The following is a 24,647-nucleotide window of genomic DNA, read 5'->3' as shown; positions in this document are numbered from 1 at the left end:
ACTCACTCTACTAAAAACATATCACATAATCAATGTGTTCGCTCCTCGGCAAACTATAAGCCCGCTACTTTTTGAATGATGCTTTGAACCCCGTGGCTTAAACAACGATGCGACTTTTTGGCTAAAAACTACCGTTTCCATGATGCTTAGAGTGCAGAGTCAGGAAGTAGTAAATTTCTTTCTTAGTCTGATGCAGTGATCAAGTTTTGAGCTGACAAATCTTAAGTAAGTTTGATCAAGTGTAGAGTTACTACAGTGTCTGCTTGGACTTCTTGGTCCACGGCAACTGTTGAGCTCCAATGAAAAAAAGCGTCTCACGTCTCATCACTGAAGCAAACGAGTGACCCTGGGAACATCGAGCGGAGGACGGATTGCAAGGTTTATAGTGTGTCTTAATGTGTCAATACCCCATGTTACAACATTGACACCTGTGGCTTATAGACAAGTGTGGCCTACATATGTACACAGTTTTTTTCTCCTTAAATTTGGTGGGTGCGGATTATATTCAGGTGCATTTAATAGTCTGTAATTTCCGGTATATATAATAATTAGTGTCCCAATCTGATATTGATATCGGTCTGCTATCAACAAAAACGAGTATTGGATTATATCGGCCTGCATTTAAATGCTCCGATGGAAACACTTCGATACAAACAATCCATTCCAGCACCTCTAGCACTTCTATCCAGCAGCACCTGGATGCAGCATGCACAGCCCACATGATCACAACAACAGTGTATGCTCACATGCTAACAAAGTAGCAAGGAGTAGGAGTGATGTCAGCCGTGACGGTATTTTGTTCAAGTCCGAAAAAAGATGTTGCATCTAAGTGCACAACTTGTCATGCACAAGTTCACTACAACCAACCTCATTGCCCATTTCAAGCTTCATCACAAAAAACAACATGAGGATTTTTGCATGACCACGGAGGTGAAGAAACAAACCCATGGCTCCGTCAAACAACATTTGAAAAGCATTGACATCCGGGATGCCAAACGGTGATTAGCTACTGTGTAACAGAAAAGTATTCCTGATATGCATAAAGAAGTAAATGGGTCAGTTTTTCTTATACCCACTATTGTTACTCTGTCTGAGTAATATAACTCGATCAAGCCTTTTCCATCATTCCACAATACAAAAAGAAGTGATAAAAGTCTGTATGATTTGTGCTGATATTGTATCGGTATTGCCAATACTCAAGGCTACGATATTGTTATCGTATCGTGAAAAAGGTGTATTGGCACTCCCCTAATGATAGCCATCACATTGTATAATAACATAAAGAAAGACTCCAAAATGATCCAGAAATGTATGCGAAGCCTTTGAAATAAGACTGTTTAGTTTGTTTCATAAAAGAACAAGGTAATACCTATTCTATATGAGATGTGTCCTTAAATTGCACATGTTTTACTCTGGTACTATGTAGAAAAAACTGACTTGATGGTCAAGTGGGTGGGTGGTGCTGTTTGGGCTGCATGGGAGCTCTCACACCATATAATAATAATATAACACCAGTCTGCACGGCATGGATTGCCCCAAATATGACACTCTTCTTCTATTCAAACGCAGGCTTTTGTCGCCAGGAGCTTGCAATGTTTTAAACTGATTTTAAATAGGCTGTCAAATGCTTAAGTTTTTAATCAGATTAATCATGGTTTTCAAATGAATTAATCATGATTAATCGCCGTAGTTACCGCTGTTAACACACTATTTTTGACAGCCCTCATTTTAGATCTTTATTTTGGTCTAGCAAAGTTCACAATTGGCTCATTAGAGACCAGTTGAGGCTGGACTCCTGACCTTTGTGATTTTTTACCGGTCCATAGCAGGTCCACATATTCATCTTTTAGCAATTATCTGTGACTCTGCGGTAAAATACTTGATGTTGAGAACTGATGTATGGAAGCGACTTATTCATTAAAAAAAAGTGTCACCGGATGCTTTCTCCTCAAAAGAAAGCAGTGTTTTGACACTTGAAGCACAGCTATAAGGTACCTTATAAGCAGACACTGATGGTGTTGAAGCAGACGGAGCAGCCTGAGCTACTGATAAGCTGAAGACTTCTAAGGAATGGAGTGATGGAAAGCTTGATGATTTATATAGTCTGTCGACAGCTACGGTCATGTTTGTTTGTGCCATCTCGCATCTAGGTTTCTAATCACATACACACATCAAGTGAGTGTGTCTGCCCCTCCGCATACACATATTAATGATGAAAATCTGTATTTACCATTTCTGTCCTTTCACATCCACATATTAATGTTTGTCTGTCTTTACTGTTGTGTCACGAGATTTTGCGAGATTAAAACGGGACGATATTTCTAGTTCAGAGAAAAGCTATCTGTCAAGAGCAGGGCAGCCAATCAGACTGTGAAGTTTGGCATCTCTATTTAGAATGATAATACACGTAATATGGCAGTGCAGGCAGGATTGGAACCACACACATTGTTGCCAACCTGGCGACTTTTTCCGCTAAAGCAACTAGCGACAAATTTAGCAACTTTTTCTGGCATCGTTGGCGAGTTTTCTGGTATTTGGGGACATAAAAGTAAAAGCACGTATTGATCCACAGTTTCTCTTCTCACTGAGCAGCAGCTGAGAGGTCCGCCCCACACCAAAGCAATCCCAAGCCATCAGTGCACTGTCAAGCTCCACACAGAGTATAGTGGAGCTCCACGCATCCATGAATCACGCATGTGCGAGGCGTGATGCCGCCAGGGTTGATCTCTAAACATAATTAGGGTGTTTTTACTCACTTTTTTGTCTCTCCTTTGAGGTTATGCTTTTTTCCTACAGCATCTCTTACAGCATCATATGCAGATAATATGCAAATTTGCCAAAGACATCATCTAGCGACTTCTAAAACAGCTAATAGCTACTTTTCTTACTGAGGAGTGACTGCACATTAAGTGCTCTATGCACACAATACACCTTGAGGTTCAACCTGCCTTGGTGTTCCCAGCATCACTCGTCACTTGGTGGGTACTTTTTTTCATCAACAGCTGAGTTCAATGTTAATGTTAATGTTAAAAATGTATCTTTACCATTTCATAAATGGTACATTTAATGTAAACACATGTCTGTACATTCTCATACACACAGACAATGTAAATTTATGTTTCACTATTTAGTTACACATGCACACAAATATGTTTGTCCATTCACATAGCCGCATAATGTGAACAACTGTCTGTCCATTAACACGCACATACTCAAATACGTTGGTACATTCACATACATCTATAATGTGAACAGCTGTCTGTTCATTCACACACACGGACACATACAGTAAATACTAGTATGTCTGTCCATTCACATACACACGGTGTGGACACACACCGGCACCCACATATTATAAACATAGAGCCTTCCAATCACATAAACACTTAATGTGAATGTCAGATCATACACTTAGGCACCAGCGCGCACACATAATTAAACATCTGTTTACCCATTCCACATTATGCAATTTAAACAGCCGTCTACCCATTCACGTACACACATATTGTAAAAATCACCTTTGTCCATTCACACAATGGCACTCTAGTTGGGTATTTTTACACTACTCTGCTAAAACACAAACTAATAAATATCCTCGCTCGGACTGTGTGCTGCATTTGTCGAAAAAAGGAGTAAGGCAACGTGTGTGAGACAGGGATGAGGTGAAATTTGTCTTCCTGTCTGTCTGCAACCATCTCTCTGTCTTGTTTCTCCCACAGTAAGCATCTGTGACACGCCAGGCCAGGGCGCCGTGCTCCCCTGCCCGATACGCAGAGTTCTGACTTTTTCCCACCATGAATCACGCTCACAGTAGGAGTGTTAGTGACAACTGTCAGTGGGGCGGTGACAGCACAGGCTGTGTTTCAGCCTCACTACCGTAAGATGATCACATGCTGTGCATCATTTTGTATGTGGGTGTTGTGGAGGCACCTCCTCGTGCCCTCTAAATGGAGGTGGAATAGCTTGAGAGCAATGATAATACTTTATTTGTGTGGGACAGTTGTGTAGCGCCTTCCCAAAGAAAAAGTCATATTGCAAAAGAGAATAACAAAAGAGACAAAGTGTCATTGTGAAAAGCCCCCACAAAAGCACACTCCAAACAGAAATCGTTTTTAAGTGCATGAGTCCTATCTGGGAGGCACAATAGGTTTGATTATCCTCGGGAGGTTTAAGTAATCATTAAGTGGCAGTCGAGTGCGAGTTCATTTGTTGCAGCTCATTTATTTGTGAAAGATTTTGAGGGCTTGTGGGCAGACAGCAAAACATATCATCACTGTGCAAAATGGAAAAAAAACCCGAAAAAGTTGGCAAAAACAATCAAAGTGGTAAAATTACTCTTGTTACTTCATTACAAAGAAAACTTTCTTTTAGTATTGAGTAATTATCTAATTAGCTTTTTAACTACTAACCAAATTAGCTGAGCATTTATCCTGCCTGTAGATTGTTCTATTACTGCTGTGTCATTTGCTTTTCACGAATTAACGCAACAATTAGTAGTATTTTAACCTTAAAACAACAGCTGGAATAATTTGGGTTGTACACTGATGCTGTAATGGTAAAGTTTGTATTGGTTTCGAACGCGCATAACAACTAACATTGAGAAAAATCACACTTTGTTTCCCACAGTTCAACATGTTCGAAAAGGAATAGGAAGAAGCAGATCTTATCTATTGATCCTACCCGTTCTCCATGTCTCAGCAATGACCGAAATGCTACCATTTTATAACAGGGAGCGAAAAAGAATACAGTTTGTGAATTTGTAACAATAGAAATAAATTGATAAATCAAAACCATAACTTAAATAATTAAAAAATAAATAATGAGATGAAAAATTAGGAAATTAATACATAAATACATGGAAAAAAACGGAAACTGTGACTTATAGGAAAAAAATAGTATATGTGTTGATGACCATGGGTTATCGTCATACTTCATGGGTCTTCAACATTAGTTGACCAACCTTGACACCTCACATGTTGTTCTATCGCTTCGCTACACAATCAAATTTGTGAGACAAGCTAATTGCTGTTTGAACTCCAACTTTTTTGGATTCAAAAACAATTTTCCCATAGGAAATAATGATAGTAGTATTTAATTCTTCCAGGGTCAAACTGCCATGCAAGGGTTATACATTCCGAATGCTACTTTAAACATTGCCTGTACAGTAAATAAAGATTTTCCAATGGCAGTTTGACCCTGGAAGAATTAAATACTACTAGAAGTTACCCGCTGCTAATGTGTACAGAAGACAAAAAACAATAAACAGTCATATTTTTAATGACAAAGCTCTCATGCAGCACATCAACATTGCAGTACATTAAATATTCTTCCCTGTTATGAAAAGAAGTTAACCATGTAAATTGTAAAAAACTACAAAACTACCTTGATAACAAATAACGATGCATTGTTGTCTTACTATTTTGAATGTGAGTACGCAACTCCCATGTTTTGTGTGCCTTTGAAGATCTATTTGTCTCCCAAATATGACTTGTACGACTTCATAAGGCATTCGACTTCCTCTGTATTGAAAAATATAGTATGTATAAGTATGAGCTGGTTGATTCTGTAAAGGCATACAATATTTATAGCTTTTGGTTTTGTATTGATTGGTATTTGTATTACACACGGTTTCAACCATTATTCCCTTAACTGTTTTGTGATTTTTTTTTTGTACTTTCATATACTGTAACTACCCTCCAGACACGCATTGCACTGTATCTGCTTCTATTGCGACGTACACAGCTTAGCCTTTTTGCTATGAGCTCAGTGTTTGCATCCTTGGCATTACCGACACTACTGTAAACTAACGCTGGCTATCTGCGTCCAGCATCTCCACTGTAGCAGACATCCAATCTTTCCTCCAGCCCTCAGGCCCACCACGTCTCCCAAGAGAGCCCACATTCATTATTTACTCTCTGGGCCCTCACATCAACTGCATGCGGCTGACTTCATGTCATTTACATACACACACACACACATATATATCTATATATGGAGTATATATATTTACACACACACCAAATTAACTTAAAATTTAAATAAAGTTAAGAGATGGCACATATGTCTGAAAATCAATTTACCTAACACTGGTTTCTTTAATTGCAGAATATTTGATTCAGACTTTTAACTGTGTTATTATGAGCAATGAGGAGTTGCGTTGAAAGACATCACATCATTTAAGTTGAAGTCACATTTTTTGTGTGAAATTTCTGGGATTTCCGAGCACGCTTAAATGCAGCAAATTGTACGTCTGTGTTAAGAGTTACAAAGTGAGTGACAGGAATAGCCACTTATTTATTTTCATTGCATTTCTGTTTATTTAGACCACCCATACAAGCATAATAAAGACGTTGTTGTGATGTTCGGAGTGTCAGTGAACGCATCACGTGGTCTGTTGAATGACAATGACGAAGTGTTGATGCAATGAATGGACTAGAGATGTGTTTGTTTGGAGTAGGAGATACATATATGGTGTTGGAATTGGAATGCTGTTGATGTGTTCAGGTAAGAATAAAGTTATAAAAGAGTCAGACACTGTGCGACTGTGCCACCGTCTGTCGTCATTACAGAGAGCCGTGGCTTGCCATCATGCGTGTGCATCAATTACGGTAAAAAATTAATTAATTTTTAATTAATGAATCCATAATTAATTAAATATATTAGTTAACGCGGTATTTCCTCTTCTTTTGACTTTGGACTTTATGGACGTCTGGGATCCGTCTTTGAGGAGGGGGTACTGTCACGATCCATGAGTGAGCCTGCGTTACATTTTAGTTTGTTACCACTTTTATGCATTAGTTCCTGTTTTATGCCTTTATTTTGTAGTACTTTCCTGTTTTACACCTGCCTTTCAATTGTGTGTGCCGTTGCCGTCGCTCGTGTGTTGGAGCATTAATTATTGTGATTGCTTTTGTGTGAACTTCTGCCGCTGCATAGTAGCTTTAATAATTAAAAAATGACTTTTACCTGCAGAACTCCACAATGCCAGGACGTGACAGCAGTTTTTCAATAATTAATTTATCAATAAATGATCGCTGTTTTATGATTGACTATGGCCTATTTTATTCCGAAATATGCGTATTCAAGCAAATGTTACGTATGCTTAGCCTAAATTAAGCATTTTCAAGCATAAAAATGTTCTAAATGAACTAAAAAAGGGCTGCAAGGTGGCCAATTGGTTAGCATGTTGGCCACACAGGAAGACCTGGTTTCGAATTCCACGTGAGCATCTCTGTGTGGAGTTTGCATGTTCTCGCCGTATGTGCGTGGGTTTTCTCCGGGTACTCCGGTTTCCTCCCACATTCCAAAAACATGCATGTTAGGTTAATTGGCGACTCTAAATTGTCCATAGGTATGAATGTTAGTGTGAATGGTTGTTTGTCTGTATGTGCCCTCCGATTGGCTGGCGACCAGTCCAGGGTGTACCCCACTTTTCGCCCAAAGTCAGCTGGGATAGGCTCCAGCATACCCCTGCGACCCTAATGAGGATAAGTGCCATACAAAATGGATGAATGAACTAAAATACAAATACAATTTAAGGTAATACAAAATGTTAATGAACTGTAGTCTACTAGGTGTCACTAGTGACACCCACCAGACTTGATTGCCAGTGACAGGCTTTTATCATTTTATAATGACCTATCTCACAACAGGCACAATAATAACATAATAATAATAATGATAACAATAATAATAATAATAGTTGTCATCATCATGATCATAACATGGGCTACTGATGTGACCATACTCCAGCTAAAACTCAACTGAATCCCTGACATCACTGTCCACACATTCGGAACACATTTATTGATACACCCACAAGCATGAGTCTTGTTTATGTCTTAAATGGCTTATTTTATCTGATTATACCGAATATATTGGGTAATGAGTGTAAAGGTGACTATATGGGGGTTATTTCATGTCTAGAGGGCTCTAACAATGGTAAATTGTATTTAGTATTGTATTTAATATGTATTTAATTGTATTTAGAAAGTCATAAAGAGGTTTTCTATGCTCTAACTACGAAAATATTCAGTTTATTAACATTGAATCCTACTTCCCCTACTTCAAAAATTCACTTATCACGGTCGGGCTTGGAACCAATTAACCGCGATAAACAAGGGATTACTGAAAACTATCTCCAGCTCCGCCACAGCTTAATAAATTCATTTGTCCATCGACCATTTTACATGATCAATAATTATAATACTTAATATTTGGACTTTGGACACCCCTGCCATATGTGGTAGCATTCCAAAAAAGTCAAAGAAGAAGCAAAGCAGTCGTGTGATTCTTCGGATGGTCACTGAGCTGAAGTCCAAATTGTATGCCTTTTGGGGAATTTTACTTTTGAAGATCCACTGTCAAGCAAATGTTTGGCTCCATAGTAAAACCCCATCTTACCCTGTAAGTATTCAAGGAAAAACTAAGCCACTGTGTGTATTAGACCTGAACTTGAATGTGGCAGTTGCTTAGTTACAGGGAAGTGTTCCTGTCAGCCTGCCAGCCAAATAGCTAGTATGGACATGGAGTGTAGTGTACTTGCTGTATAATGTGACAGTATCCTCGCTGCCTCGACATTCTGCTCTGCACTGAAGAGTTCACGCACATCATGTAATATTTGGCTCATTCACCCTTATCTGCTTGTTACTCTTGTTGATATGCATCCCGAAATAAATGTACAGTATATCTTGCCGCTTGCTAAACAGTGTTTTGACAAACGTACCATTTCTATCAGTGGATCACAAAACCCAAGGAAGTAGTAAAACCACTTGGGGGTCATTTTTTTAACAAATGCTGGCACAAAGAGAGTCAGTGCATGCTAGGATAGGCTGAAATCCACCCAGTAGTCCTGATTAGGAATAAATGGGAAAAGACAAAAGCGGAATGAGGCTTTAAATGTCATTAAGGATAAGTGTTCACTGTCCAAATGGGAGCTACTTGTCTCTGAAGTGTAAAGATAATGGCCTATAGTTCAAATTACACTTGAGAGAGAGATGAAACATGAAGGCAACAGCGAGTTGACTCCATTCACTTTTTTTTAAAGGCTTATAATGACTGTTTTAGAACCTTAAAAAGGGCTTCAGAGTACCCCGTATATCACAATGATGGATGAAGTGACAGCTCTCAATCCGAATGAAGTGTGGATGAGACGAGCCTCCAAAGACGAAATGTGTTTATCTTATAGTCCTTTCTTTTCTGCCTGCAGGTGCAGCAGGATGTGCAACGTGATGCCTACGTGTGGACTACAGACCCTGCTGGCCCTCCTGCTGCTTCACACTGTTAGCCAAGGTGAGTCCAAATCAATGAGCTTGCATACAACTCAACGTTTGCCTCCTTTTAAAAAAAAATTAAATACTGTAATCCTTCATTTATTGCCGTTAATTGGTTCCAAATCCAACCGTGATAAGTCGTTTTCCTTGAAAAAGCATTCCTTATTTATGAATGTAATATTTTCATAGTTTGAGCATAGAAAACCTGCTTAAACCCTTATAAATGCTGTTTTTAACATTATAAGAGCCCTCCAGTCATGAAATAACACCCCTATAGTAACATTTACGCTCGTAATACCCACTATAGTAGACATAATAACAGAAAATAAGGCATATTGGACATAAATGAATTGGTTGGCGACCAGTCCAGGGTGTACCTCGCCTCTCGCCTGAAGTCAGCTGGGATAGGCTCCAGCATACCCCGCGACCCTAATGAGGATAAGAAAAGCATAGAAAATGGCTGGATGGACATAAATGAAAAAAAAAACAAAGACTCACACGTAAGCACTGGGTGTTCCTTCTTGGGGGGTTTCCTGGGCAGCGTACTACATGCGTTGGCTATTGTCTCATCAATGTAATGTAATGGTGGCTGAATGACACCACGTCAGGATGGCAGTAAATTAGTCAGCCTTTTTATTTGAACAAGACACAGGGCACTATGTCTTACAGGCCGATGCTCAAAACACAGCAAAAACAGTTCAACACTTTCTAATTTTTTTCTTCTACTGACTTATTTCCTAAAAGCTAGCTCTAACCCAGCATGCAGAGCGTCACTGCTGTCTATAGCCCACACTCTAAACAGCAGCTCCGAACTACACAGTACATCTAATGACTAGTGTAGAATACTACGTAATACGTCTGAATGCGTATGTGACGTATAATTGTATTTTCATTCTTTTCACCATTTTTATGCTTGAAAATGCTTAATGTAAACCACGAATACGTAAAAATGTGTTTAAATATGCATATTTTTGACTAATTTGACTGTATTCAACTACGAAACAGTGATAATTTATTAATTAATTTATTTTGAAAAACCGTTAGAGTGAAGCCGCGAAATTCGAACTGCATGGCATGAAGGAAATGTAGAGGGAGGGTTGCTGCTTGTGTTACGTTTTTTTTTTTAACATTCTTAACACTCATGTAAGTGTAAAAAGAAGATATGTGCTATTAAAATACAATGTGCACAAAATAAAGGGAGACTATTGCTCATGCATTTCCAATGTCGCAGTAAGTTCCATTTTGGGTATTTTTCTTGTCCCTTTTCCTCATGACGTCACGTGACTTTGCTGAAATGATAGCATAAAACACACAAAAGGCCCAAAAAAAATCCCAACAAAACAGGCCAGCGGGGTCTCGTATTTTAGTCAAAATCCGATTTTATGACTTCTTTTGACTTTAGAGGTTCGAGAAAATAAAACATTTTGAAAAGGTTATCAAATAAATAAGAATTAAGGCCAAACCTCAAAAACCCTAACCACAACAACTGTTATATCTGGAGTCTTGAGATGTACTGTATACGCGCTAATCAACAGGTGGACCCAAACGACTTCTCCCCAAGCGAGTCTCTTCCAGTCTGCCTTGTTTAGCGGTCATCTTGTCCACCAGCATGCAGGAAAAGAAATCCCCATGAATGAGCAATCAACATCAGTAAAATCATCGACAGAGCCATCAGTCGTCAAACGAGTGGTTCCCAATCGTTGGCTCACAGCAGCGGATTGCAATTAGCGTCACAGAAACAACTTGAGTTAATCTGACATTTCTGTCTTTTTTTTTGGACCGTTTCTCTCAGTGACGTCTTGCAGTTCAACCGCTGAGCCGGTTATTCCACACATTTGGACAGCTTAACGCTTCCCATCAAGCGCTGCCAACAACACGTTTGAGTCCGCCAAAGCTTCATATTTAATCTTTGATTTGTTGAATTTATAATCTTAATCTCTTTATTATGTGTCAGCAATTTATCCAAACTCAAGGGAGAGTTTTAATGCATTTTAATGCATACTGTTTTACTCTTGATAAGTTTGGACAGGGAGTTGCGATTTCTTCTTTTGGCTGTCGGATGTTTTTCGCCGCCTGTCAGCTTGTGAACTGGCGACCGGTTTATCTATTTGCAAGTTTTATCCATTCCTCAAAGCCGTGCTATGAAATGTATGTGCTCCTGCCCGGAGTCTCCTTTCACTTCCTCCTTTGGATGCCAGTCCAACAGACTGTACCCTTTTTCCTCCGCTCGTATTGTTTGTGCCGTTGTTGGAGGTAGAGAAGAGAGACAGCAGACTTGGCATTGTGTGTCAAGCCCCCCAAGATGAGGCGGTGAGGAGAACACAACCAACTCCTCTTTGTTTTGTTGATGCCTCGAAAAGCCTGCGGTTACGTGCGCCAGGTGGTTTATCCAAGCACACACACAGTAGCCCCCAAAAAGAGGAGATGTGCCAAGCTCGATGCCAAGTGGAGCAAGCTAGCGCATAGCTTTGGTGGAGTTTGGTTTTTGAAAGGCATGGACGTCTCTCTCAATTGCTTTCCGTCTGAGTCACTTCAGAACTGGCGATGCAAAGTGAAGGATAATATAATAATAAATAATATTGAATCCTACTTTGGGCAAATTCACTTAACGCAGTCGGGTCTGCAACTAATTAACCACAATAAACAAGGGATGACTGTAATCATTTTCGACTCCTTCAACAAACAAACTTTCATTTGTTCTGATCTGGACTCACCATATTGACGGTATTTTTTCTCAATAAAGTTGTCTGAAAAAGACATGTCATTTTATACTCAGTGACCTGGAGAGATGCAGCCGCAACACAGAGATCCACTCGAAAAAAATGTTCCAGTTACACAAAATGTCTAAAATCCTAAACCCTGCAAGAACAGTCTTTTTAAAATACAATTTGCCAAATGTTTGTTTAATTTATTGTTTTTTTATTTTGAGGCGATGCATATCCACCAAATTACATTGTTACTTGTAAAAAAAAATCCTACTAAATTCCTGTGATAACAATTTTTTGTCAATATTTTTACCCTTTTGTAGTTTTTTTATTATTATTTATTACTTTATTATTAATATTAATTCAAATATAAATGTATCAAATCCCCTCAAAATATTTTTTTATTGTTTTTTAGTATATCCCAGTAAAAATGTCACTATTTTTGTACTAAATCCTACTATCCCTACTATACTAGCATTGTCACTCCCTCGCTATATTGCGTTTTTTCATAAATTCATTAATTAATAAATGATTGTTGTTTTGTGGTAGGCTGTGGTGTATTATTAGACAAAACATACTGAAATACAAGTGGTCACTAGGCCGCAGTAATGACACAAAATATTGACGAGACATTACCTAACATTACGTTACCTTAACACTGCATGAAGTCATGAAATTGTCAGCCATGGGTTAAAAAAGTTCTCCTCCCATTCTGTGTGGACGTGGTAAGTTTAGAACAATAAATTTGAGGCTAACTGGGTAGCTCGCTAGCTTGCTAGCTATCAACCATCTGGAGTCCCTGGAGCATAAGAGTTGTGCATTGTGATGTAAACAATGTATATGCGACTTATTTAATGTCTACTGGGCTCTAATAATGTTAAAAACGGTATTTAGAAAGTCATAAACAGGTTTTCTATTCTCTAACTACAAAAATATTCCATTTATTAACATTGAAGCCTATATCGCAGAAATTTATTTATCGCGGTCTGGTCTGGAATCTATTAACTGCCATAAACGAGGGACAACTGTGTATACTTGTGAAAAAAATACCATACCTGTCTTGAAAAATAGCGATCAGTATATTAGTACAGAGAGAAAGCATCAGTGATGCTATTTAATCACCAAGAGAGGCGTGGCTCCGTCTGAGACTTAAAAGGTTTAAAAGCTAGGTTGAGAGAGGTGAACTGAAAAATAGAGGGAACATCTGAGTTGTTTTTTTGTTTTTTTTTTAACAAGACAATGTCAGCATGGCTCCTTTCTCTCTGAACTCTGCATGATGTCCACCCAGCAGAGCAGCCAGACAGGCAGTGCGGATGCGCACACACGCGACAACAACGCCAGAGGACTTTATGTTGGCGTGACTTCTGTCTACATTTCCGATGTGTACATGCAGCGAAAGCAGCTGCACTGCAGCGAGACACTGACCACTGATCAAACGTCTCGTCTCTATGCAGGGCACAGCCTCAGATCGTGTCTTTTGAAGAGGACACGCTATTATATTATGCATTTTCATACAGTATATCCGTATACATGTGTTTTCTACAGTATTTGTGTATTTCACGTTGAAATTCTAAGAATTTTATTAATGTTATATATTTTCCAACTCTAAAATAATGTATTAATTCATTAATTAGTTCAGTAAATTCAATATAATTAACAAAAACAAAAACATTTTCTTGAGAAATTCCCCAAACATGTAATTTTTCTAAGAATAACATTGCATTATTTGTGAAAACTACAAAATTCCTGTGAGAACAATATTAAATAACAATAATTTATGCATTTTAAATATACCTTAAGTAAACCCCCTCAAATGTGTTGATTTTTTTGCGATGATGTCATACAAAATTCTAAAACAGTCAATATTTCCCTGTCACAAAATAATTTTTGAAGAATATTTATTAATTCATTAAAAAACTAAACTTGGAAATATTTCTGTTTTCTACTCATTTCAGTGGATTTTTTTGGGTACAGAATCCTATGACATACCTGAAAACTGTTATTTAATATACACACTTGTAGAATTTGGTCATTTACTATTCCTTGTGATTTCCTGACACAGTGATACGCCAACAACGACAAGGCTGCCAGGCTGCTAATGTAGCACAATTAATGGCACACATCCACATAATTGTCTCTCAAGCAGCGAGCTGGAGTAGAGCAGAAGCATCAGGGAAGGATGCACTTCCAGCAGAAACAATGGACGGGAAAAAAACAAGAAATTCAGTGTAATTTCACTCCAAAATGCCATTTGTACTCACCTTGCATCTGGTGCACATAAGGGCTCCCACTCACCCTTTAAGTCTAGAGACCTCTACCGCTGAGACAGATGGGCCACCGATCACGATGATGCCACCAAAATAAGAACATCTAAGCTTCCTCTCAGACTTTGTCCTTCTCGGCACTCACGTGGACGTATGGCTATGCGCTTCGAGGGCCATTGAAGAGCTCCTGTTTACATTTAAAGTGCAACATATCGGCACGTTGCTCCATTAAAGAAGCTTTTCTGGCTTTTGTTTGCAGCCAGGTGACACAAAACAAGAAACAGCCTCACTGGGATTATGCTTAACTTTTCCTTCTAAATGCGGATTTAAAAATTAAAAAAAAAAAAACACTGGCAACAAGAACGCCTCGCTAGTTTATGTTAATTAACACTGAGCAAGAGTGCTGTCTTTTTGTTTGTTTTCTCACTCTTTTGTGGCGGCATTTACTGATCTCTGGAGGGAGTTTTGCAAATTCATTTTGTTTGGATTTGGCTGTGCCACACAGGAGATAAACATCCATTCGGGTACAGAAGTGGAGTGTCAGTGCAGTGACACTGCAAAGTTTACTCGGCTTTGTAGCGTGCCGCCAAGTTCCCCAAAGAAGTTGACGTAAAGAATCATCCGGCATACAGATTAAGTGTTATTGGTAGAGCTTAGCTGGATACAAAAAAGCGATCCACCTGTCCTCCATCCATCCTTTTTCTATGCCGCTTATCCTCACTAGGATGTGCTGGAGCCTATCTCAGCTGACTGGTCGCCAGCCAATCGCAGGGCACTTATAGACAAGCAAACATTCACACTCGCATTCATACCTATGGACAATTTAGAGTCGCCAATTAACCTAACATGCATGTTTTTGGAACGTGGGAGGAGACCGGCGTACCCGGAGAAAAGCCACTCACAGGGAGAACATGCAAACTCCACACAGACATGCCCAACTTCCAGATCTCCTGACTGTGTGGCCCGCACCTGTCCTTACACTGCAAAAACTACATTTCAAGAAAGTAAACTCTTTTTTTTTTTCCTAAAAAGAGAAAATAATCTCCTATAAATTAAAGATTATATTAAAAATAATCTTATATCAAGAAAGTATGATGATAGTTTTCACCAGAAATTATTATTTTATTTTTGCAATAACAAGCTAAATACTTTATTTGGATTATTTAGTATTATATTATATTATATATAATATTGTTATGATTATTTGGATTTCTGTCTTACGTCATGTTCACACTGCAGGTCAATTCCTATTTTTTTGCTCATATGTGACCTGTATCTGATTTTTCATGTCAGTGTGAACCGCACAATTCAGATTTTTTCAAATTCAAGGCAGGCTTCATTATTTTATGGCTGTAAATCCCATATGTATCCCATGCGGCTGCAGTTTGAACGGTCAGCTCGCATGTATCCGACCTATACGCCATCGAAAGGCGTGTATTGGCGTGCTTACCAAGACTTTAAATGTACTCGCCCATGTAGGCAAAAGCTCTTCTTGTCATCCGAAAATTATTTTAAAAAAGTGTCAGTGAAGCGGCTCACGGTTGTTGCCACACACACACACACACGCTCCTCGGAACAGATGTCGCAGCAAGTTCTCCGCCATTTTAACAAAAAATTAAAATTGGCCATCAGACCCTGCAGTGTGAACGTAGCCTAACATTAACAGTTGAACTCATTACCTACTTTCTAAATAAAAACGGACTCACACGGAAACTACAGTACATCTAAAAATTTGCTGATTTCTGACCAACATGAAGGCTGCACTGCTAATTCTTTGTACTAAAATGAATGATATTAAATCTAGTCACCAAACCTCATTAATCCTGTGTTTAAGATTTTTTTCATTAAATACAAGCTAAATGTGTAAGATTGTCAAACTTGATTCATGAAAATATTACCATTTCTTTTTATTAGTTTATACATCTAAAACACATGCAAATAAAGCCAAAAAAGATTTCAGATAATGTTTGTTGTCTTAAATTAAGTACATTTTAGACACAATCACACTTTTTTAAAAAGAAATAAGAAAGTTACATAATTTAAATATGTTTTATATTTGTTGAAAAGCTCAGACAGTGAAAAAAAAGTGAGTGGAAATAAACACAGGAACAAATGTTGGTTACACAGTGGCTGAGTGGTTAGCACTTTGGCCCCACAGTCAGGCGACCTGGTGTCAAATTTCCCCTTAGCACCATTCCAAAAATATGCATGTTAGGTTACCCGGAGACTCTAAAAATTGTCTATTTCAAAAGAAAATTGTCTCTTTCAAAGAATAATATTCCTACATCTAGAATATGTAATAACAGTTTGCTTAAATCTGGCATCATACATGAAAATTGTATCTCAGTTTATGAATCTTATAAGAGCCTTTAGCTAAATTCTTACCTTGTAGGAAGAACATTCCACTTAAATCTAACTATGGGATTAAGAAGAACTTAAACTTAAATTTAAGCTTTAGCTTAGACCTGATTTGTTACTTTAGGACTCATTATAATTCCTAAAAGTCACAAGAAAAATATTCTACGTATAAGAATAGCCACACACATTTTTGAGGGAAGGGAGGTGAAGCCAGGGCCGAGCCAGAACAATAAATGCTAACGAGCCAGTATCAGAGTCTTTCATACCCAACCTAGGGAGCGACACTTCCCTTTTATTGGAGGTGTTAATAGCAGGAAAGGATTATACCACTACTCCGCCCAGGCTTAGGTAAGGAACCAATAGAAGGAGGGTGTTGGCACACCAATTCCGCCCACTCTTACTGTATTTAAGGCCTAGGCTACCAGCACTTATTAGTTCGCTGACGAAGCTCTTCGGATGAGGAGCGAAACGTCCGACACCTTCTTCACAGAAGTACAGATGACGTCTCAAGAAGCCTTTCCCTCGATGGACACCTCCTGTACGACTGAGAGCCTACACAGACGCACACACATTTTTCTTACCCCATTGGTAGAATTTTTGCCTGAAATAAGAAAAGTTGTCTCATTTTAGGAGAATTTGGGCTTGTTTGAAGTATGGCTATTTTTGCAGTGTGTTCATTGTAAGTTCAAGGCAAGTTGATTCCAAAACTGCAGTTTGATTGTCTTCCAAAGCTGCTTTTTTAACCTTGTCAGTGGTTGTCTTTAAGAGGAGGGGGTACAGGTGTTTGTGTGTGGTAAACAGAGATCACTGCCTCATTCGTAAGGGACTAGAAGCAAATGGAGAAACAGCAGCTTATAGACTTATAAAGATCTGCCTTGTGTGTGTGGGTGCAGCAGTTTGCCGCATAGTCACTCTTACCTCACCTTCTGCCATTTCACAGAAAAGTTTCTCTGGACTTTATCACATCGTATTTAAAAAAATTCTTTCCCCCATCACGTTCTCTCTTTTGGACGCTACAGTATCTCACAAAAGTGAGTACACCCCTCACATTTCAATAGTCATGCAAGACAGCTGCATGTACTAGGTCATGTGTCGTTAATGAATTGATTGGTTGCATAAGTACATGCGTACCAACAGGATCTTACCAATGCAACTCATTGAGTTGCACATTAGATTGTATTTTGTGCGCTGCATGCGCTGCAAGTGATGTCATCATGGAGGAGTGGGATAGGCTCCAGCTGGTATGGAAAATGGATGGCTAGATGGTTGTAGCTCGCCGTGGTGACGGAATACACACTGCATCCTACTGAGAGCTGATGACGAAACGGTCTTGAGGTTAGATCGTTGAGTTTGGAGGAAGAGAATGAATGAGTGACTCGGGCTGTGTTTTGTGTTTAAAACCAACCTGTTTCAATGACGTTGTTCTGTGATGTAATTATAGATTGGAGTGACGACTGTGGTTGCATGTATCATGTATCCAATCACACTGGAGTGCAGGAGAGTCTAGAAGGAATATGCTCATTTTCTCCTCCATATTCCTTTATACTGTATTCTCCCTTCACTCATTATCCACACCATTAGATAACATTGTGTGACAGTCACTGTATATATACTGTAGCTTGGGAATGAATGACAATTGTCCTTACAGGCAAAGGATGCTTAACATAAAACAGCCAAAGACAAGCCATGCAATCATAGGTCAACATTTTTGCAAGCTTTTTTGCAATGTTAAATAGGACATTTATTCATAAGTGCATTTCAAAGTTTAATAAAGAAGAATAAGTATCATTTTTCAGTTCCAACATATCTAAATAGAGCCAATAAAAATACTTAAAATCTGAAAAAAAATAAAAGATAAATTCAATCAGTGATAATGCTCCGTTTTTTAATTGACACTCATTTTTAAAAAAGGTTTTTTGAAGTAGTGTAAAACTGGATCCTTCTGACTGCTGTCTTCCAATATCTTTGAACTAACATTGCTCCTGCCTCGTACTTTATATTGGGCCTTTGTTCAAATGACGCACAACGACTTTGGATAATTCTGGTAAGTTTGCCAGTGTTATTAAGGGAGAAGATAAGGGGGAAGACATTGAATAAACAGAGCACAGAAGTGATAACTATGTATGTACTGAAAGTCACATTTATGCCTGCAAAGTTAATGGGCCACCTCTGTCTTTTCAGACAAGGTGACGGGAGATTAAAGCACGATAATGTATAACGTAGTTGTGTTGTCTCTAATGACTTTTTACGCACGTCAAGATCAAGTCTCTCCAATTTTTTGCCCGACAACAACTCAAATAATCATGTCGTGGCATTGCTGTAACATTTTTAACACTGTACTTTACACATTTAAGCTATGAGGCTTCTGTACACTTTGTGTACCAGCGTTGTCACAGGGACGCCGCTGGTTCATTGCCTGTGTTTTTGTTGCTTGTGCTGTCGCCTGAATGTTCTCCTTACCTTTTGCTACTGCCCACGACTACCGTTTGTGTTTTCAGAGTCTTTTCCTCTGTTGATTTTTGGCTGCCTGTGATTACCTGCACTTGTTCATGTTTATTAAAGGACTTTTATTAGCATGCTGCTGTCTGTGTCTCTGCATACCGCGGGTCAAGCATTCGACAGCTCCACAAGTCAAAACAGAAAGTTGGTGGACCCCTGCACCAGAAAGAAATCCATATTGAAATACACGATGCAGAGAACAATCTTTTTTGGATTGTTTTAATAGAAAATGTGAGTTGTGGATGCCAACATTTTGTTAATGTTCTGGCAAAACCAGCTTATCAGAGTACATCTCGGCCATTTTCATTTAGTAAAAGAAGCTACAAGAAGAAAAAACGTTGGAGACCTCTTATATATGATGCCTTCTTCAGACTTTTTTCAAGGGGAAAAACACTGTCTTTTATTCAACTCAATACTGTAATAAAGGTGTCATGTCACATTTATGCTCTGTCTAAAACGACCCACATTTTGAAGTTTGTGTTGTATTTTCCACCATCTCTCCTCCAAACAACAGTACAAACTTGTAGTACAGACAAAGTCAGGTCAGTAATGTGTGATTTCATCATCGCCTCTCCTCCTCTGCTCCTCAGGCTTAACCAATGCTGACACTGTGGTGAACATGAGGAAAGTTACCCACCAGACCATTAGCGAGGAGCTGTCCAAAACGGTTTTGCTCCCCTGCCTCTTCACCTTACACCCCGGGGCTGGTTCATCCCATGAGCCGCCCCGGATCAAGTGGTCAAAGGTGTGGGGCCAACGAGGCTCAGACGGCTTGCAGAAGGAGCAGTCAGTCCTGGTGGCCAAAGACAATGTGGTGAAGGTATGGATAACAATAAAGAACCACTCAACTTCAGATAATGTCATGTTAATCCATATTAAAATCCTCCACAACCAGGTGAAGAAGGCCTTCCAGGGCCGTGTATCGCTGCCTGGTTACAGCGGGAACCGATACAATGCCAGTCTGGCCCTGACAGGGTTGCGATCCAGCGACTCTGGTTTGTACCGCTGCGAGGTCGTGGTTGGCATCAACGACGAGCAAGACATGGTCCCGTTGCAGGTCACAGGTCAGTACTTTACTTTTGATGTGATTTGTTATTACTTTGATGCCTTTAAGGTCCACTCCACAGGTGTGTGTTGCTTTTTGTTTTTGTTTGTTTGATGATAACCGTAGAACAAGATGTAGTATTTATCGTGGCCATTGGTGGATCTACACGGAGACCTAGGGAGGCCAGTGTTTCTGTAGTGCCTCTGGAGACATGAAAATTATGTATATATTATGATTTTACACGTGCCATAAGCAGAACTAATTGGACGCAACATTCTACATGGGTAAATTAGAGCGGAACACTGTGGTGGTGCTGCTCAGCAGCTACGATTTCTCCTGTTGCAAGAGTGGAAGGTAATTTACCTTTGTGAAACGAGGGAGGGGCATAGTGTGCATTTTTGCCCCATTGAGGGGAAAAGTGAGGAAAGCAAATCAAGAAGAGAAAGCTGAGTAGCAGGAAATGCAAGAGCGAGAGGGGTCGTGGGAGGTTAGAGAGAGAGCATGTGATGAAAGTAAGTACTCTGACACAGAGTGGGTAATTCTATAAGGTGAGGAGCATCAAGAAGAGGGTCAGGAGACAGAAAACATACGGGGACTGAAAAGAGATCCATGCAGCTCAAGTACAGCACCATTGGATTTGTGTTGAAGAAGGATTTTTACTTGCAAAGCAGTGCAATTACAATTTCATTATAGGCCTACTGTGTGTCCTTAAAATAATACTTTTTGCTGTAAATTCTCTTTTGAGTTAATATACTGTAGCTCTAACGTTTCTTTTTGTAGCTAAATACTTGGTCTACATTTTGAGATGCATATACATGCGTAAGTAAACGAATGTAGCTGTGCCCTACACCACTGCCTTACACCACAGGAAAACTTTTAACAGTGAAGGCAGGGTTTTTTCGTCGCATGTTAACATTCTTATTATTAAATGTGTTAAAATAGCTTGCTCGTGTATAAAATCTAAAGTCTTATTTCCTGACAGTAAACACAGGGCATAACTACAACATGTATTTACTTATGCATGTAAATCTACACGTATTTCACGTATTATTATATTGTAGACATTTAATTTATGTTGTAGTTGTGCCCTGTGTTTACTGTCAGTAAACATTTAGGGCATGAGCGGCATCAATTTAATAGAGTTTTGGACAGAAACCCACAGAGTGGTGAAGTTAAAAAGCCATACAGTACAGTTGAGCTGGTTTGTTTTATTGAGCCTTAAAGGGACGTTTTTATTGAGAACTTGTTAGACTGTACAAGATTGTTGTAACCTTTCCTGTAAGCTCAGCCGATGGCGAATGCAGTTTCTCCACACTGAAACTGATAACCAACCATCGCTACTAATAAGAAACTCATTGGTCTTGGTGTCCTGAGCACAGAGGCCAAGGCCAAAATCTTGATGTATTTGTTGATCCTTTGTTGAAAACAGCACAACCACCACATCCTTTTGCGGTAGTGTGGTGTATCTATGATTTATTCAAGTTCAAATAATCCAGCATTGTGCCAATTAATACTCAAGTATGGACTCAACTATCTACAGTACAGTCATGGCCAAACGTTTTGGCCACGTTAATTTTCACAAAATCTACTGCCTCAGTTTTTATAATGGGAATTTGCATAGACTCCAGAATGTTATGAAAACCGATAAGATGAAAGGCAATAAATTGCAAAGTCCCTCTTTGTCATGAAAATGAACTTAACACCATTTCTACTACAGCTCCAGCTGCTGAAATCATGTTAGTGGTTCTCTGGGTGATAGTGTTGACAGGGACAAAGACTGAAGATGACTCGGTCATGCTGATTGGGTTACAACAGTGGTTCCCAAACTTTTTACAGTCGTGTGCCCCTTCAGACCTGAAGCCATGTACCCTGTACTCCTACACACTTAAATAACATATACCTTTTTGTCTTAATTAACTTGAAATATTGAACATAATGCAGGCAGGTGTGAGTGCATCTGCACATACAGTGGGGTGAAGAGTTTTGGAAGATGGCCTGGTGTCAAGATCACCAGAAGCCACTTCTCTCCAGGAAAAACATCAGGTACAGACTGGTATTGGCAAAAGGTACAGGGATTGGGCTCCTGAAGACTGGAGTGATGTCATTTTTTTCTGATGAATCGCCTTTCCGATTGTGTGGCCCATGCGGAAAAAAACCTTGCCCGGAAGACAACAGGTTAGCGCTACCATCAGTCCTGTGTCGTGCCAGCAGTAAAAGATTGTGAAATTATTCTTCTATGGGATTGCTACTCAGCCAAGGGAGTGGGCTCACTCATAATTTTGCCATGAATAAAGAATCGTACCATAACATCCTCCGAGAGCAACTTCTCCCAAACATCCAAGAATAGTTTGGTGACAACCAGTGCCTTTTCCAGCATGATGGAGCACCTCAGCGGTGTTGTGACAACTAAAATGAATAAACGAAAGTGAAACTAAATGGCTCTGGGAACAAACTCTTTGGCATTTTGGGTCCATGGCCAGAAAACTCCTCAAACCTGAATCCCTCTGAGGACTTGTGGTCAGTCCTTACGAGGCGGGTGGACAAACAAAAACTAGCAAATTCTGACAAACCCCAAACATTGATTATGCAATAATGGGCTGCCATCAGTCGGGATGTGGCCCAGAAGTGAACTGACCGCATGCCATGGTGAACTGAAAAAGAATGGTCAAAACTACAAATTTTAACACTCTATTTATTCATGTATATGTAATCTCTAATTATTTTAATGCATTTTCAATCTATTTATTATTTAACATTTAAACACAAGAAGTGAACAAATTATCAGTAATCACTGGGACAAGGAGAGAGTGGCCGAGTTGTTAGCATGTTGGCCAGGAGCTTGGGTGACCCGGGTTCGAATCTTCGCTTGGGCATCTCTTTGTGGAGTTTGCTTGTTCTCCCCGTGAGTGGGTGTTCCACATTGTTAATTGCGACTCTAAATTGCCCATAGGTGCGAATGTGAAAGTGAATGGTAGTTTGTCTATATGTGCCCTGACACTGACTGTACCCTGCCTCTCGCCCATAAGTCAGCCGGGATAGGCTCCAGCATACTCCGGCGACCCGAATGAGGATAAGTGGCATAGAAAATGAATGGATGGATGGAAAGAGAAAGGGATAGGTTAAATCAGGATTGAATTGTGCGAGTGTAAATGTGATGTTCCTTAATGAAACTTGTGGTGCACAAATTAAACCATGACCATTACCTTTCAGTATATGAACATTACAGTACAATTAATTAAATATCAATTATTTACATTCAAGGCTCAAAATGTTCTCAAATGTTGTCTGCTGAAAGATACACAATACTAATTTAGGGCCAGATGAAATCTGTTTTATATTTTCCCAAATTAGGTTTTTTCTGTTTTAATTACCAGCATAGAGTGTGTATTTTTGTGACAGTAAATAACATGTCTGTTAATTAAGTATGAAAATCCTTACATTTATTGATGCAATACATCATTGGCCACTTTTTTTGCCCAGTATTTCAGAAATTGATGTCGCTTGGCTAACATTTCTAATGAGATGTCAGCTTCTGCACACATGGAGCAATGTGTGCAAATCCTTAACAAACTGCAATGCAATGCTTGTGGTTAAGGAAGACGTAGTCACCAATGCAATTCCAATAAAATTATTAATGTAATGTAATTTTTTTATGACACCCTTATTTTGTTTACAAAATCAGAGCGTATATGGTCAACAACGCTCTTATTTTGAAGGCGGGAAGTGTGTTGTGTGTGTTGAGAATGTCTGTTGATGGTTAAGACGAGCTGGGAGCAACAATAAATGTGCCTCGTGTCCTTATTTCACTCAGAACAGGCATCGTAAAATGCTCATTTGCGTTAACAAGCAGTAAAAAACGATTTAAACGTACTCCCACAGCCCGAGTAGCACATGCACAGCCGCACTAGCATGCTCAGATAAACTAAGCTAACCCGCTTCGTCTAGTGTTTGTGATGAGATTCCGCCATGATTGAGTGGTCTGCCGGGGAAATACTTCTCCACGTAAACTTTCCTTCTCCTCACGGTGAATGCATTTCATTCACAGTATGTGAAATTCCGCGAGATTCCACTTTTAAAACTAGATTCCCTTTTTAGTGGCCAATTCCGAGATTCCGTCCGTGATTCTGTTAACACGGAAATCATAGGGCTTTTCCAATTAATTCCAGCAATACCTATAAAACACCCATAGGGGACAGTATTTCTCTCCTACCGCTCTCCTATAAAAAAAAACACTTTAAAAAAGCCTTGTTATGACACTTGACATAAAGCATTATGCGATTAATTTTTTTTAACACAGAACTCCCAATTTCCACAGTAATAGCTCTGTACTAAATATAAAATATACTTCAAGGAATTTAAAACTAGCCAGTGCTTATATTTTAATGACCTCGTATCATATTCTCGCCAATTTTATGTCATTATTATATGATGAGTGGTGACGTACAATGTAATTACACCGTTTAACTGTCATTCAAGTGTGCCTCTTTTCACCTCCACTAATTAT

General features: G+C 39.2%; 1 protein-coding gene across 2 annotated transcripts in view; it reads left to right on the top strand.

Moving 5' to 3' along the window:
- ncanb (neurocan b) overlaps positions 1 to 24,647 on the top strand; it is a 202,194-nt gene that overhangs the window by 65,201 nt on the left and 112,346 nt on the right. For both annotated transcript variants that reach the window (XM_054789127.1, XM_054789128.1), the window contains 3 exons: positions 9,209 to 9,291; positions 19,689 to 19,918; positions 19,994 to 20,162. In XM_054789127.1, the coding sequence (XP_054645102.1) occupies positions 9,209 to 9,291; positions 19,689 to 19,918; positions 19,994 to 20,162 (482 nt within the window). The remainder of the gene's footprint in view (positions 1 to 9,208; positions 9,292 to 19,688; positions 19,919 to 19,993; positions 20,163 to 24,647) is intronic.

This window comes from Dunckerocampus dactyliophorus, chromosome 10, assembly GCF_027744805.1.
Source record: "Dunckerocampus dactyliophorus isolate RoL2022-P2 chromosome 10, RoL_Ddac_1.1, whole genome shotgun sequence".
Taxonomy (NCBI): Eukaryota; Metazoa; Chordata; class Actinopteri; order Syngnathiformes; family Syngnathidae; genus Dunckerocampus; species Dunckerocampus dactyliophorus.
The sequence above is the reverse complement of the archived record's forward strand: the minus strand, read 5'-3'. Positions and strand labels throughout refer to the sequence as shown.